General features: G+C 41.4%; 1 protein-coding gene across 1 annotated transcript in view; it reads left to right on the top strand.

The window, feature by feature from the left end:
• The window catches only part of PTH1R (parathyroid hormone 1 receptor), a 247,940-nt gene that overhangs the window by 134,469 nt on the left and 95,567 nt on the right, over positions 1-17,904 (top strand). The window contains exon 2 of the mRNA XM_077267851.1: positions 8,658-8,754. Coding sequence (XP_077123966.1) covers positions 8,658-8,754 — 97 coding nt within the window. The remainder of the gene's footprint in view (positions 1-8,657; positions 8,755-17,904) is intronic.

Genomic DNA, 17,904 nt, shown 5'->3' with positions numbered 1-17,904 from the left:
CTCTCCATAGTCCTCCATATAGTATAATACACTCCTCATAGTCCTCCATTAAGTATAATGCAATTCCCATAGTCCTCCATATAGTATAATGCATCCCATAGTCCTCCATACAGTATAATTCACTCCTCATAGTCCCCCATACAGTATAATGCACTCCCCATAGTCCTCCATACAGTATAATGTACTCCCCATAGTCCTCTATACAGTATACTGCACTCCCCATAGTCCTCTATACAGTGTAATGCACTCCCCATATTCCTCCATGCAGTATTATGGTCAGCACAATGTGCTCACTGATTAAAGAAAATTACTATACTTACCTCTCCTCCTCGTTTCCACCCTGCTGATGTCTCTGCCGCACATCTATTTAGTGATGTCATCGCTCCCGCTGTGCTGAAACGGTCAGATGCTGAGGGGGAATGATGGGAGAGCGAGCGTCAGCTGACACTCCCTCTCATTATTGCTTTCAACTGCATCCAGGATGCTGATACAGTTAGATGTGTGATGACAGGCAGGTAGGGGGCTGGTGCTAGTGCTGGCATCGGGCCCCTTCACTCACAGGCTCCAGAGCAGCTGTGCCGCCATTGCTGCTGCCCCTGCTTCCACCTCCAGGAGCTTTATTCCTTCCATCTACATACATATACAGTAATATGGAGTCGCTCCTCTGCAGATATAACGGGTTTTCTATAAAAATGTTGAGGTAATGTAAACACAGGAGCATGCGAAGTATAGAAGGTTTAACTAGTTATTATTATTAATACATTTATTTTGGATAAACAGTTTATAAAAAGTTTATGAAAAAAACAAGCAAACGAATGACAGCCGTGAGGACATCAAAACCACAAATCACCAAGTGAAATCTTCATAGAATGTTCTTATAGATAAGAGCAACACAGAACCAACATATATCACTTATGTTCTCAGACCAAATAGACATAGAATCCTGAAATGTTAGAGATGGAAGGGTCCTCCACTGTTATCGGGACCTCCAGGGTCACGTCTGCCCAACCTCTGGTTGAAGGCTTCCATTGCAGGAGAACTCACCACCTCTCGTGGTTGCCTGTTTCACTCATTAATCACCTTCACTGTCAAAAATGTACAGTATATAGCAGTGTATATATCAGTGTACAGTATATAGCAGTGTATATAGCAGTGTACAGTATATAGCAGTGTATATATCAGTGTGCAGTATATAGCAGTGTACAGTATATAGCAGTGTATATATCAGTGTGCAGTATATATCAGTGTGCAGTATATAGCAGTGTATATATCAGTGTGCAGTATATAGCAGTGTATATATCAGTGTACAGTATATAGCAGTGTATATATCAGTGTACAGTATATAGCAGTGTATATATCAGTGTACAGTATATAGCAGTGTATATATCAGTGTACAGTATATATCAGTGTATATAGCAGTGTACAGTATATAGCAGTGTATATATCAGTGTACAGTATATAGCAGTGTATATATCAGTGTACAGTATATAGCAGTGTATATATCAGTGTACAGTATATAGCAGTGTATATATCAGTGTACAGTATATAGCAGTGTATATAGCAGTGTACAGTATATAGCAGTATATATATCAGTGTACAGTATATAGCAGTATATATATCAGTGTACAGTATATAGCAGTGTATATATCAGTGTACAGTATATATCAGTGTATATATCAGTGTACAGTATATAGCAGTGTATAGAGCTGTGTACAGTATATAGCAGTGTATATATCAGTGTACAGTATATAGCAGTATATATATCAGTGTACAGTATATAGCAGTGTATATATCAGTATACAGTATATAGCAGTGTATATATCAGTGTACAGTATATAGCAGTATATATATCAGTGTACAGTATATATCAGTGTATATAGCAGTGTACAGTATATAGCAGTGTATATATCAGTGTACAGTATATAGCAGTGTATTTATCAGTGTACAGTATATAGCAGTGTATATATCAGTGTACAGTATATAGCAGTGTATATAGCAGTGTACAGTATATAGCAGTGTATATATCAGTGTGCAGTATATAGCAGTATATATATCAGTATACAGTATATAGCAGTATATATATCAGTATACAGTATATAGCAGTGTATATAGCAGTGTACAGTATATAGCAGTGTATATATCAGTGTGCAGTATATAGTAGTGTATATATCAGTGTGCAGTATATAGCAGTGTATATATCAGTGTACAGTATATTGCAGTGTATATATCAGTGTACAGTATATAGCAGTGTATATATCAGTGTACAGTATATAGTAGTGTATATATCAGTGTACAGTATATATCAGTGTATATAGCAGTGTACAGTATATAGCAGTGTATATATCAGTGTACAGTATATATCAGTGTATATATCAGTGTACAGTATATAGCAGTGTATATATCAGTGTACAGTATATATCAGTGTATATATCAGTGTACAGTATATAGCAGTGTATATATCAGTATACAGTATATAGCAGTGTATATAGCAGTGTACAGTATATAGCAGTGTATATAGCAGTGTACAGTATATAGCAGTGTATATATCAGTGTACAGTATATATCAGTGTATATAGCAGTGTACAGTATATAGCAGTGTATATATCAGTGTACAGTATATAGCAGTGTATATATCAGTGTACAGTATATAGCAGTGTATATATCAGTATACAGTATATAGCAGTGTATATATCAGTATACAGTATATAGCAGTGTATTTATCAGTGTACAGTATATATCAGTGTATATAGCAGTGTACAGTATATAGCAGTGTATATATCAGTGTACAGTATATAGCAGTGTATATAGCAGTGTACAGTATATAGTAGTGTATATATCAGTGTACAGTATATATCAGTGTATATATCAGTGTACAGTATATAGCAGTGTATATATCAGTGTACAGTATATAGCAGTGTATATATCAGTGTACAGTATATAGCAGTGTATATATCAGTATACAGTATATAGCAGTGTATATAGCAGTGTACAGTATATATCAGTGTATATATCAGTGTACAGTATATAGCAGTGTATATATCAGTGTACAGTATATAGCAGTGTATATATCAGTGTACAGTATATATCAGTGTATATATCAGTGTACAGTATATAGCAGTGTATATATCAGTATACAGTATATAGCAGTGTATATATCAGTGTACAGTATATAGCAGTATATATATATCAGTGTACAGTATATAGCAGTGTATATATCAGTGTACAGTATATAGCAGTGTATATATCAGTATACAGTATATAGCAGTGTATATATCAGTGTACAGTATATATCAGTGTATATAGCAGTGTACAGTATATAGCAGTGTATATCAGTGTTCAGTATATATCAGTGTATATATCAGTGTACAGTATATAGCAGTGTATATATCAGTATACAGTATATAGCAGTGTATTTATCAGTGTACAATATATAGCAGTGTATATAGCAGTGTACAGTATATAGCAGTGTATATATCAGTGTACAGTATATATCAGTGTATATATCAGTGTACAGTATATAGCAGTGTATATATCAGTGTACAGTATATAGCAGTGTATATATCAGTGTACAGTATATAGCAGTGTATATATCAGTATACAGTATATAGCAGTGTATATATCAGTGTACAGTATATATCAGTGTATATATCAGTGTACAGTATATAGCAGTGTATATAACAGTGTACAGTATGTAGCAGTGTATATATCAGTGTACAGTATATAGTAGTGTATATAGCAGTGTACAGTATATAGCAGTATATATATCAGTGTACAGTATATAGCAGTGTATATATCAGTGTACAGTATATAGCAGTGTATATAGCAGTGTACAGTATATAGCAGTATATATATATCAGTATACAGTATATAGCAGTGTATATAGCAGTGTACAGTATATAGCAGTGTATATATCAGTGTGCAGTATATAGCAGTGTATATATCAGTGTACAGTATATAGTAGTGTATATATCAGTGTACAGTATATAGCAGTATATATATATCAGTATACAGTATATAGCAGTATATATATCAGTGTACAGTATATAGCAGTGTATATAGCAGTGCACAGTATATAGCAGTGTGTATATCAGTGTACAGTATATAGTAGTGTATATATCAGTGTACAGTATATATCAGTGTATATATCAGTGTACAGTATATATCAGAGTATATAGCAGTGTATATATCAGTGTACAGTATATAGCAGTGTATATATCAGTGTACAGTATATAGCAGTGTATATATCAGTGTACAGTATATAGCAGTATATATATCAGTGTACAGTATATAGCAGTGTATATATCAGTGTACAGTATATAGCAGTATATATATCAGTGTACAGTATATAGCAGTGTATATAGCAGTGTACAGTATATAGCAGTGTATATATCAGTGTACAGTATATAGCAGTGTATATATCAGTGTACAGTATATAGCAGTGTATATATCAGTGTACAGTATATAGTAGTGTATATAGCAGTGTACAGTATATAGCAGTATATATATCAGTGTACAGTATATAGCAGTGTATATAGCAGTGTACAGTATATAGCAGTGTACAGTATATAGCAGTGTATATATCAGTGTGCAGTATATAGCAGTATATATATCAGTATACAGTATATAGCAGTATATATATCAGTATACAGTATATAGCAGTGTATATAGCAGTGTACAGTATATAGCAGTGTATATATCAGTGTGCAGTATATAGTAGTGTATATATCAGTGTGCAGTATATAGCAGTGTATATATCAGTGTACAGTATATTGCAGTGTATATATCAGTGTACAGTATATAGCAGTGTATATATCAGTGTACAGTATATAGTAGTGTATATATCAGTGTACAGTATATAGCAGTGTATATATCAGTATACAGTATATAGCAGTATATATATATCAGTATACAGTATATAGCAGTATATATATCAGTGTACAGTATATAGCAGTGTATATATCAGTGTACAGTATATAGCAGTGTATATAGCAGTGTACAGTATATAGCAGTGTATATATCAGTGTGCAGTATATAGCAGTGTACAGTATATAGCAGTGTATATATCAGTGTGCAGTATATAGCAGTGTATATATCAGTATACAGTATATAGCAGTATATATATCAGTATACAGTATATAGCAGTATATATATCAGTGTACAGTATATAGCAGTGTATATATCAGTGTACAGTATATAGCAGTGTATATAGCAGTGTACAGTATATAGCAGTGTATATATCAGTGTGCAGTATATAGCAGTGTACAGTATATAGCAGTGTATATATCAGTGTGCAGTATATATCAGTGTGCAGTATATAGCAGTGTATATATCAGTGTGCAGTATATAGCAGTGTATATATCAGTGTACAGTATATAGTAGTGTATATATCAGTGTACAGTATATAGCAGTGTATATATCAGTGTACAGTATATAGCAGTGTATATATCAGTGTACAGTATATAGCAGTGTATATATCAGTGTACAGTATATAGTAGTGTATATATAGCAGTGTATATAGCAGTGTACAGTATATAGCAGTGTATATATCAGTGTGCAGTATATAGCAGTGTATATATCTGTGTGCAGTATATAGCAGTATATATATCAGTGTGCAGTATATAGCAGTGTATATATCAGTGTGCAGTATATAGCAGTGTATATATCAGTGTACAGTATATAGTAGTGTATATATCAGTGTACAGTATATAGCAGTGTATATATCAGTGTACAGTATATAGCAGTGTATATATCAGTGTACAGTATATAGCAGTGTATATATCAGTGTACAGTATATAGTAGTGTATATATAGCAGTGTATATAGCAGTGTACAGTATATAGCAGTGTATATATCAGTGTGCAGTATATAGCAGTGTATATATCTGTGTGCAGTATATAGCAGTATATATATCAGTGTGCAGTATATAGCAGTGTATATATCAGTGTACAGTATATAGTAGTGTATATATCAGTGTACAGTATATAGCAGTGTATATATCAGTGTACAGTATATAGCAGTGTATATATCAGTGTACAGTATATAGCAGTGTATATATCAGTGTACAGTATATAGTAGTGTATATATATCAGTGTACAGTATATAGCAGTGTATATAGCAGTGTACAGTATATAGCAGTGTATATATCAGTGTGCAGTATATAGCAGTGTATATATCTGTGTGCAGTATATAGCAGTGTATATATCAGTGTGCAGTATATAGCAGTGTATATATCAGTGTGCAGTATATAGCAGTGTATATATCAGTGTGCAGTATATAGCAGTATATATATCAGTGTGCAGTATATAGCAGTGTATATATCAGTGTACAGTATATAGCAGTGTATATAGCAGTGTACAGTATATAGCAGTGTATATAGCAGTGTACAGTATATAGCAGTGTATAGAGCTGCGTACAGTATATAGCAGTGTATATATCAGTGTACAGTATATAGCAGTATATATTTCAGTGTACAGTATATAGCAGTGTATATATCAGTGTACAGTATATAGCAGTGTATATGTCAGTGTGCAGTATATAGTAGTGTATATATCAGTGTACAGTATATAGCAGTGTATATATCAGTGTACAGTATATAGCAGTGTATAGAGCTGCGCACAGTATATAGCAGTATATATCAGTGTACAGTATATAGCAGTGTATATATCAGTGTACAGTATATAGCAGTGTATATATCAGTGTACAGTATATAGCAGTATATATTTCAGTGTACAGTATATAGCAGTGTATATATCAGTGTACAGTATATAGCAGTATATATTTCAGTGTACAGTATATAGCAGTGTATATATCAGTGTACAGTATATAGCAGTGTATATATCAGTGTGCAGTATATAGCAGTATATATATCAGTGTGCAGTATATAGCAGTGTATATATCAGTGTACAGTATATAGCAGTGTATATATCAGTGTACAGTATATAGCAGTGTATATATCAGTGTGCAGTATATAGCAGTGTATATATCAGTGTACAGTATATAGCAGTGTATATATCAGTGTACAGTATATATCAGTGTATATAGCAGTGTACAGTATATAGCAGTGTATAGAGCTGTGTACAGTATATAGCAGTGTATAGAGCTGTGTACAGTATATAGCAGTGTATATATCAGTGTACAGTATATAGCAGTGTATATATCAGTGTACAGTATATATCAGTGTATATAGCAGTGTACAGTATATATCAGTGTATATAGCAGTGTACAGTATATAGCAGTGTATAGAGCTGTGTACAGTATATAGCAGTGTATATATCAGTGTACAGTATATAGCAGTGTATATATCAGTGTACAGTATATAGCAGTGTATATAGCAGTGTACAGTATATATCAGTGTATATAGCAGTGTACAGTATATAGCAGTGTATATATCAGTGTACAGTATATAGCAGTGTATATATCAGTGTACAGTATATATCAGTGTATATAGCAGTGTACAGTATATATCAGTGTATATAGCAGTGTACAGTATATAGCAGTGTATAGAGCTGTGTACAGTATATAGCAGTGTATATATCAGTGTACAGTATATAGCAGTGTATATATCAGTGTACAGTATATAGCAGTGTATATATCAGTATACAGTATATAGCAGTGTATATATCAGTGTACAGTATATAGCAGTGTATATATCAGTGTACAGTATATAGCAGTGTATAGAGCTGCGTACAGTATATAGCAGTGTATATATCAGTGTACAGTATATAGCAGTATATATTTCAGTGTACAGTATATAGCAGTGTATATATCAGTGTACAGTATATAGCAGTGTATATATCAGTGTGCAGTATATAGCAGTATATATATCAGTGTGCAGTATATAGCAGTGTATATATCAGTGTACAGTATATAGCAGTGTATATATCAGTGTACAGTATATATCAGTGTATATAGCAGTGTACAGTATATAGCAGTGTATAGAGCTGTGTACAGTATATAGCAGTGTATAGAGCTGTGTACAGTATATAGCAGTGTATATATCAGTGTGCAGTATATAGCAGTATATATATCAGTGTGCAGTATATAGCAGTGTATATATCAGTGTACAGTATATAGCAGTGTATATATCAGTGTACAGTATATATCAGTGTATATAGCAGTGTACAGTATATAGCAGTGTATAGAGCTGTGTACAGTATATAGCAGTGTATATATCAGTGTACAGTATATAGCAGTGTATATATCAGTGTACAGTATATAGCAGTGTATATATCAGTGTGCAGTATATAGCAGTGTATATAGCTCTGTATATAGCTGTGGGTGCGGAGGTCGCCGTCCACTTCTGCTCCTCTGTACGCGCTCTGCGCTCTTCTGTATCACTGACGAGGACGCAGTGTTACATTTCGTTACATTGCAGCGTTTCCCTCTTCACTGAGCAGATCAATAATGGATAATCTGCAGGAAGCCTCCTTGTGTCTCTTCTGCGATCTGCTCGTCTCGCTGCTTCCTGATGATTTCTACCTCTATTATCGAGCAGCCGCCATGTACAGGATTGTCTGAATCTATCACTGAACAGAGGCTGCAAAAAGCAACATGGCAGGCAGGATGAGACGCTGTCCAGCAGCACAGAGCATTTCAGGAGAGCAGGGCTGACGTGACTTGTGAGTCCTGAATCCTGACTTCTTCTCTCTTCTTCTGCAGGTGGATACGGATGACGTCATCACTAAAGAGGAACAGATTTACCTGCTCTTCTTAGCAAAAGGAAAGTGTGAACAACACCTGAAATCTAAGCCAAAAGGTGAGACCCCGATGCGGCCCCATAGTAGAGGGTCAAGGAATGGTGGATTATTACCGTCTTCACTAGAGATGAGCGATTATTTAAAAGTTCTGTTAGGCTCACGATCGCTGAATTTGCAATATTTGGAGAATATAACTGAACATACACAGAACAAAAGACAGCGTGGGAAACACTGGCGTAGCGCTTCTGATTAGCAGTGAAATCATCCCCGCCGGTCAAAGAGAAGCGGTCCCACGTTGTCAAAAGACAGCGAGAGCGCTAAGCTGTGATCAGAGGTATAAAGTTCACCTCCGGTCACTGGAGTCAGCTGCTGGGGCTACTGCTCCCATCATCCGACGCCTGCTGCCACTAATAACAGTGAGAGCAGGAGTGGATGATGGGAGTATTCATTAGCCGCTCCTGCACTGTAGATAAATAATTTAACAAAAACAGCGTGGGTACCCCTGTATTTTTGATAACCAGCTGGGAAAAATGCACCACTGTTGGCTGCAACCCTCAGCTGTCAGCTTCAGCAAGGCTCGTTGTCAAGAATAGAGGGGTCACCATGCCATATTTTTAATTATTTAAATAAATAATTTAAAAACGGCAAGGGGTCCCCCCCATTAATGACAACCAGCCTTGCTAAAGCAGACAGCTGGGGGCTGGTATTCTCAGGCTGCTAAGAGGCCATGGATATTGGCCCCCCACAGCCTAAAAATAGCAGCCCACAGCTACCCAGAAAAGGCACGTCTATTAGATGCACAAATTCTGGAGTTTTGCCCGCCTCTTCCCACTTGCCCTGTAGCGGTGGCAAGTGGGGTTCATATTTGTGGGGTTGATGTCACCTTTGTATTGTCAGGTGACATCAAACCCTGAGGTTAGTAATGGAGAGGCGTCTGTAAAACACTTATCTATTACTAATCCTATAGTTACTGTATATGATAAAGACACAGACAGAATAAAGACTTTTAATTGAAAGAATGACACAGACTCTTTAATAATCTCACTTAAACCATACTTACAACCTCGCTTAATTCCACCAAAGCCCTCGTTCTCCTGTAATAAAAATAAAATAAAAAAACACAATACACCATACCTGTCCGTCGTTCTGTCCCACGCCGTAATCCATGTCTGGGGGGGTGATCAGTTTTCAACCAGGACGGTGCCAAGATGTGACTGTCCAGGCTGAGCACCACCGGTGACTGAACATCTGCGAGCGCAGCCTCAGTGACTGGAGGTCTTTCTTGCCTGTAGCACAATCTACACACATCACTCGGCATGCTGTGCTCGTCTCCCCTTAGGCTGATGCTCATTTGTTTGTTTGTCCTTTACACATCTATTTACATGTTTGTTTTTACTTTTATGATCTTTACCGTTTTTAACCTCGTCCTCCGTTTTCTCCTGTGTTCGCGCCTGCCTCGGAGGTGGCCTTTGTTTCTGTGAGTGGCTACATTTCAGTTGTACACTTATTTCTGTATATAATATGCGGCTGGGATTTTCGACTCTCTTCAATAACTGCAGCAGCGCAGAGGGGTGCGGAGCCGGGAGGGCTGCAGTTGGGTCTGGGTTATTCTCACTTTCTAGCCATGAATCTTAAATTGCTTCCATTGGCTCCGCAGACAGCGCCGGCCGTGATATTGATGCTCTGCCCCTTTATTTCTCTCTTTATTAGTCTGTAAATCAGAAGAGAAACTTTGTAACCGAAATCTCCCGCTACAGCAACATATGGATGCAATGTGTCAGGCGGCTGGTTACAATGTATCCTCTATACAATCCTCTATACAATCTGCACAGGAAACAGCAGAATCTATATTTCTATAATCACCCCCATCATCTTACTATAAATAGAGGAAGAGAACAAGAGGCCGACATCCATCATCACCACATCAGATCCCGACACTCAATCTATGGGAAAGGCGTTATCGCAGCTTAATCCGTAGGATTGGCGACTTTCTTATCGTCCGCAGTGACACAACACGTTCTATCTACTGGACGTCTCTGATTCTGGCCGATGTGCTGGGAACCAAAGGATTTCCCACATTTATGCCCAGAATTGTAATCACGGTACAATAAAAACTTCTGCAACTTTCTCAGACTTTTCTCTGCATTTCCTCACTGATTTCAAATTCGTCAGAAAATCATTCATGTTCACTAGTAGAGACTGAAAAGCAAGAAGCGCTGAGCCTGTACCTTATACTGCGGAAATCAGCGCTGAGCCGTTACCTTATACTGCGGAAATCAGCGCTGAGCTGGTACCTTCTACTGCAGAAATCAGCACCGAGCCGGTACCTTCTACTGCGGAAATCAGCACTGAGCCAGTACCTTCTACTGCGGAAATCAGCACTGAGCCGGTACCTTCTACTGCGGAAATCAGCACTGAGCCGGTACCTTCTACTGCGGAAATCAGCAGTGAGCCGGTACCTTCTACTGTGGAAATCAGCACTGAGCCTGTACCTTCTACTGCAGAAATCAGCATTGAGCCGGTACCTTCTACTGCGGAAATCAGCAGTGAGCCGGTACCTTCTACTGCGGAAATCAGCACTGAGCCGGTACCTTCTACTGCAGAAATCAGCATTGAGCCGGTACCTTCTACTGCGGAAATCAGCACTGAGCCGATACCTTCTACTGCAGAAATCAGCATTGAGCCGGTACCTTCTACTGCGGAAATCAGCACTGAGCCGGTACCTTCTACTGCAGAAATCAGCAGAGCCGGTACCTTCTACTGCGGAAATGAGCTCTGAGCCGATACCTTCTACTGCGGAAATCAGCACTGAGCCGGTACCTTCTACTGCGGAAATCAGCACTGAGCCGGTACCTTCTACTGCGGAAATCAGCAGAGCCGGTACCTTCTACTGCGGAAATGAGCTCTGAGCCGATACCTTCTACTGCGGAAATCAGCACCGAGCCGGTACCTTCTACTGTGGAAATCAGCACCGAGCCGGTACCTTCTACTGTGGAAATCAGCACTGAGCCGGTACCATCTACTGCGGAAATCAGCGCTGAGCCGGTACCTTCTACTGTGGAAATCAGCACTGAGCCGGTACCTTCCATTGTGGAAATCAGCTCTGAGCCGGTACCTTCTACTGCAGAAATCAGCACTGAGCCGGTACCTTCTACTGCGGAAATCAGTGCTGAGCCGGTACCTTCTACTGCGGAAATCAGCAGAGCCGGTACCTTCTACTGCGGAAATGAGCTCTGAGCCGATACCTTCTACTGCGGAAATCAGCACTGAGCCGGTACCTTCTACTGCAGAAATCAGCACTGAGCCGGTACCTTCTACTGCGGAAATCAGCACTGAGCCGGTACCTTCTACTGCGGAAATCAGCACTGAGCCGGAACCTTCTACTGCGGAAATGAGCTCTGAGCCGATACCTTCTAGTGCGGAAATCAGCACTGAGCCGATACCTTCTACTGCGGAAATCAGTGCTGAGACGGTACCATCTACTGCGGAAATCAGCACCGAGCCGGTACCTTCTACTGTGGAAATCAGCACTGAGCCAGTTCCTTCTACTGCGGAAATCAGCACTGAGCCAGTACCTTCTACTGCGGAAATCAGCACTGAGCCGGTACCTTCTACTGCAGAAATCAGCAATGAGCCGGTACCTTCTACTGCGGAAATCAGCGCTGAGCCGGTACTTTCTACTGCGGAAATCAGCAGAGCCGGTACCTTCTACTGCGGAAATGAGCTCTGAGCCGATACCTTCTACTGCGGAAATCAGCACCGAGCCGGTACCTTCTACTGTGGAAATCAGCACCAAGCCGGTACCTTCTACTGTGGAAATCAGCACTGAGCCGGTACCATCTACTGCGGAAATCAGCGCTGAGCCGGTACCTTCTACTGCGGAAATCAGCACTGAGCCGGTACCTTCCATTGTGGAAATCAGCTCTGAGCCGGTACCTTCTACTGCAGAAATCAGCACTGAGCCGGTACCTTCTACTGCGGAAATCAGTGCTGAGCCGGTACCTTCTACTGTGGAAATCAGCTCTGAGCCGGTACCTTCTACTGCGGAAATCAGCACTGAGCGGGTACCTTCTACTGCGGAAATCAGCACCGAGCCGGTACCTTCTACTGTGGAAATCAGCACCGAGCCGGTACCTTCTACTGCGGAAATCAGTGCTGAGCCGGTACCTTCTACTGCAGAAATCAGCGCTGAGCACTGCAGAAATCAGTGCTGAGCCGGTACCTTCTACTGCGGAAATGAGCAGAGCCGGTACCTTCTACTGCGGAAATGAGCTCTGAGCCGATACCTTCTACTGCGGAAATCAGCACTGAGCCGGTACCTTCTACTGCAGAAATCAGCACTGAGCCGGTACCTTCTACTGCGGAAATCAGCACTGAGCCGGTACCTTCTACTGCGGAAATCAGCACTGAACCGGTACCTTCTACTGTGGAAATGAGCTCTGAGCCGATACCTTCTAGTGCGGAAATCAGCACTGAGCCGATACCTTCTACTGCGGAAATCAGTGCTGAGACGGTACCATCTACTGCGGAAATCAGCACCGAGCCGGTACCTTCTACTGTGGAAATCAGCACTGAGCCAGTTCCTTCTACTGCGGAAATCAGCACTGAGCCAGTACCTTCTACTGCAGAAATCAGCACTGAGCCGGTACCTTCTACTGCAGAAATCAGCAATGAGCCGGTACCTTCTACTGCGGAAATCAGCGCTGAGCCGGTACTTTCTACTGCGGAAATCAGCACTGAGCCGGTACCTTCTACTGCGGAAATCAGCACTGAGCCGGTACCTTCTACTGCAGAAATCAGCACCGAGCAGGTACCTTCTACTGTGGAAATCAGCACTGAGCCGGTACCTTCTACTGCGGAAATCAGCACCGAGCCGGTACCTTCTACTGTGGAAATCAGCACTGAGCCGGTACCTTCTACTGCGGAAATCAGCACTGAGCCGGTACCTTCTACTGCAGAAATCAGCAATGAGCCGGTACCTTGTACTGCAGAAATCCGCACTGAGCCGGTACCTTCTACTGCGGAAATCAGCTCTGAGCCGGTACCTTCTACTGCTGAAATCAGCGCCGAGCCAGTACCTTGTACTGTGGAAATCAGCACTGAGCCGGTACCTTCTACTGCGGAAATCAGCGCCGAGCCGGAACCTTCTACTGCGGAAATCAGCGCTGAGCCGGTACCTTCTACTGCAGAAATCAGCACTGAGCCGGTACCTTTTACTGCGGAAATTAGCTATGAGCCGGTACCTTCTACTGCGGAAATCAGCTATGAGCTGGTACCTTCTACTGCTGAAATCAGCGCCGAGCCAGTACCTTGTACTGTGGAAATCAGCACTGAGCCGGTACCTTCTACTGCGGAAATCAGCGCCGAGCCGGAACCTTCTACTGCGGAAATCAGCGCTGAGCCGGTACCTTTTACTGCGGAAATCAGCTATGAGCCGGTACCTTCTACTGCGGAAATCTTCAACCTTTAAAGGACCATAAGGCTCCATTCCAACCATGAGCTTTTGTGGAGTTTTTGATGTAGCAGATTTTTGTCACCATTTCTGCTCCTATTAAGTAAAATAGATTACTTATAAATACACTGCTCAAAAAAATAACAGGAACACTTACACAACAGAATCTAACTCCAAGTAAATCAAACCTCTGTGAAATCAAACTGTCCACTTAGGAAGCAACACTGATTGACTATCAATTTCACATGCTGTTGTGCAAATGGAATAGACAACAGATGGAAATTATTGGCAATTATCAAGGCACCCTCAATAAAGGAGTTGTTCTGCAAGTGGGGACCACAGACCACATCTCAGTACCAATGCTTTCTGGCTGATGTTTTGGTCACTTTTGAATGTTGGTTGTGCTTTCACACTCGTGGTAGCATGAGACGGACTCTACAACCCACACAAGTGGCTCAGGTAGTGCAGCTCATCCAGGGTGGCACATCAATGTGAGCTGTGGCAAGAAGGTTTGCTGTATCTGTCAGCGTAGTGTCCAGAGGCTGGAGGCGCTACCAGGAGACAGGCCAGTACACCAGGAGATGTGGAGGGGGCCGTAGGAGGGCAACAACCCAGCAGCAGGACCGCTATCTCAGCCTTTGTCCAAAGATGAGCACTGCCATAGCCTTGCAAAATTACCTCCAGCAGGTCACAAATGTGCATGTGTCTGCACAAACGGTTAGAAACCGACACCAGGATTGGCAAAATTAGCCACTGGCACCCTGTGCTCTTCACAGATGAAAGCAGGTTCACACTGAGCACATGTGACAGATGTAACAGAGTCTGGAGATGCCGTGGAGAGCGACCTGCTGCATGCGACATCCTTCAGCATGACCGGTTTGGCAGTGGGTCAGTAATGGTGTGGGGTGGCATTTCTTTGGAGGACTGCACAGTCCTCCATGTGCACGCCAGAGGTAGCCTGACCGCCATTAGGTACCGAGATGAGACCCTCAGACCCCTTGTGAGACCATATGCTGGAGCGGTTGGCCCTGGGTTCCTCCTAATGCAGGACAATGCCAAACCTCATGTGGCTGGAGTGTGTCAGCAGTTCCTGCAAGATGAAGACATTGAAGCTGTGGACTGGCCCGCCCGTTCCCCAGACTTGGATCCGATTGAACATATCTGGGACATCATGTCTCGCTCCATCCACCAATGTCACGTTGCACCACAGACTGTCCAGGAGTTGGCGGATGCTTCAGTCCATGTCTGGTAGGAGATCCCTCAGGAGACCATCCGCCACCTCATCAGGAGCATGCCCAGGCTTTGTAGGGAGGTCATACAGGCACATGGAGGCCACACACACTGCTGAGCATCATTTCCTTGTCTTGAGGCATTTCCTCTGAAGTTGGATCAGCCTGTAATTTGACTTTCGACTTTGAGCATCATTCCAAATCCAATGCAATGGATAAAAATTTGCAACTAGATTATTTCATTCAGAGATATCTAGGATGTGGTAGCTTAGTGTTCCCTTTATTTTTTTGAGCAGTATATATATATATATATAACATATAATATTTTTAAAACATACTCCACATCAAAAACTCATCAAAGACCGTGGGAACTTAGGGTGTCTTTTGTAAGATCTGTTTGCTGTCAGTGAATGAAAATTTTCCTCTCCTGGCTGCATCTGATGGACTGTGTACATTGTATCCAGACTGGACAATCAGCTCTATGCAGCATAAACCTGACGGCTGTGACTATATCTGCTTACATTTACCTGCATTGTAACACCCAAGGGTCCTGATTGTCACAGTGGAATTGCTTTCCTCTCTGGGAGACTGATGTCATACTTGGAAGCGAGGGAAGATCTTTTATCAGGTAACACAATCATGCAACATGTTTACACTCCAGGCCAGAAGGGGGAGCTCTGATCCAGTTTGTGGATGGCTCCCCTATATATAGTCTGGTCTGGAGGGAAAGTTAGTGAGTAGTCTGTCACAGAGGAGTGAGGAGAGAGACAGAGGAAAGGGGCCGTGCAGATGAGTAGTCCTGCCCCTTATTCTCCAGACTCCTGCCCCTTATTCTCCACACTCCTGCCCCTTATTCCCCACACTCCTGCCCCTTATTCTCCACACTCCTGCTCCTTATTCTCCAGACTTCTGCCCCTTATTCTCCACACTCCTGCCCCTTATTCTCCACACTCCTGCCCCTTATTCTCCACACTCCTGCCCCTTATTCCCTACGCTCCTGCTACTTATTCTCCACACTCCTGCCCCTTATTCTCCACACTCCTGCTCCTTATTCTCCAGACTCCTGCCCCTTATTCCCCACACTCCTGCCCCTTATTCTCCAGACTCCTGCCCCTTATTCTCTACACTCCTGCCCCTTATTCTCTACACTCCTGCCCCTTATTCTCTACACTCCTGCCCCTTATTCTCCAGACTTCTGCCCCTTTGTAATAATTATAGGGGATAACTCAGGAGACTCTTTGCGTGGAACAAGACAACTACAGGACACAGTTTTATAAGTAGTAAAGTCTATATTATCACACGGTGATTCAAACAGGTGCAGAGAGAAACTAAAGTCCACAACACTTGGTGCAAATAATAAACGCCGCTTAGCAGTCTTCAGAGAAAAATGCAATCAAGCAGAAAGTCTATGAAGTACAGTTATACTTGAGGATACTTGACACGAATAAATCCTTGTCTTAGTCCAAACACAGATAGGTATGCTTATAGGCAGTTCAAATCATATCTTAGCTCAACCAGGGAGGTCTGGGTAATAGTCTCAGGTTTTTGCAGAGCAGCAAACGCTTACATGTCCAGCAAATGCAGATGAAGTAAACACGAGCAGCAGATGAAGGAGGATTACTGGAAACTTGTGTATGCAGCAGGAACTCAGAGCAGAGTAGCAGGATCACCACACAGGTTCACAGGAGCAGGTGTATAGCCAGGGAGTAATCAGAGGTCAGGAGCTGGATGCAAGGCAGAATACTCTAGCACAGACTGAAGGCTGGGGTGGAGTTTTATAGCAGGAAGACACAGTGCACATGAGACCTAAGACGCCATCTTGGAAAAGGGCAGTAATACACAAAAGGTAAAAAATGTTCAGAGTCCTGACATTACTCCCCCCTTAGAAGCGGCCTCAGGACGATCCTGGACCTGGTTTCTCAGGGAATCTCTGATGAAAACGAGAAATTTTCTGTTGGGCATTGATGTTTTCCACAGGTTCCCAAGAGTTTTCCTCAGGGGGATATCCCTGCCATCTTATCAGATATTGGAGCCGATTCCTGCGAATCCTGGAATCAATAATTTCCTCCACCACAAATTCTTCTTGCCCATCAATCACCACAGGCTGCGGAGGTGGCACAACACGTCCCTGGAAGGTATTAGGAGATACAGGCTTTAGTAAAGATACATGAAAAACTGGGTGTACCTTCATTGTCCTAGGCAGCTTCAGCCGGCAGGCCACAGAGCTCACAATATCGTTGATCTTGAACGGGCCAATGAATTTCTGTCCAAGTTTTTGTTAAGGAACGTTTAACTTCAGATTCTTAGTTGCTAACCACACGGAATCTCCTACCTTGAACATGGGTGCAGGTTTACGGAATCTATCAGCCGATCTCTTATAACGTTCTTGAGCTGTGGTCAGGGATTCCTTCAGAACCTCCAGATTCTGTCTCATCGCAGTCAGCCTTTCCTCCACTGCCGGAACCGGAGAATTAATTGGAGACCTAGGTAAAATACACGGATGATAACCCAGATTGGCAAAGAAAGGT

This window comes from Ranitomeya variabilis, chromosome 6 (assembly GCF_051348905.1).
Source record: "Ranitomeya variabilis isolate aRanVar5 chromosome 6, aRanVar5.hap1, whole genome shotgun sequence".
In the NCBI taxonomy this organism is placed as follows: Eukaryota; Metazoa; Chordata; class Amphibia; order Anura; family Dendrobatidae; genus Ranitomeya; species Ranitomeya variabilis.
The sequence above is the reverse complement of the archived record's forward strand: the minus strand, read 5'-3'. Positions and strand labels throughout refer to the sequence as shown.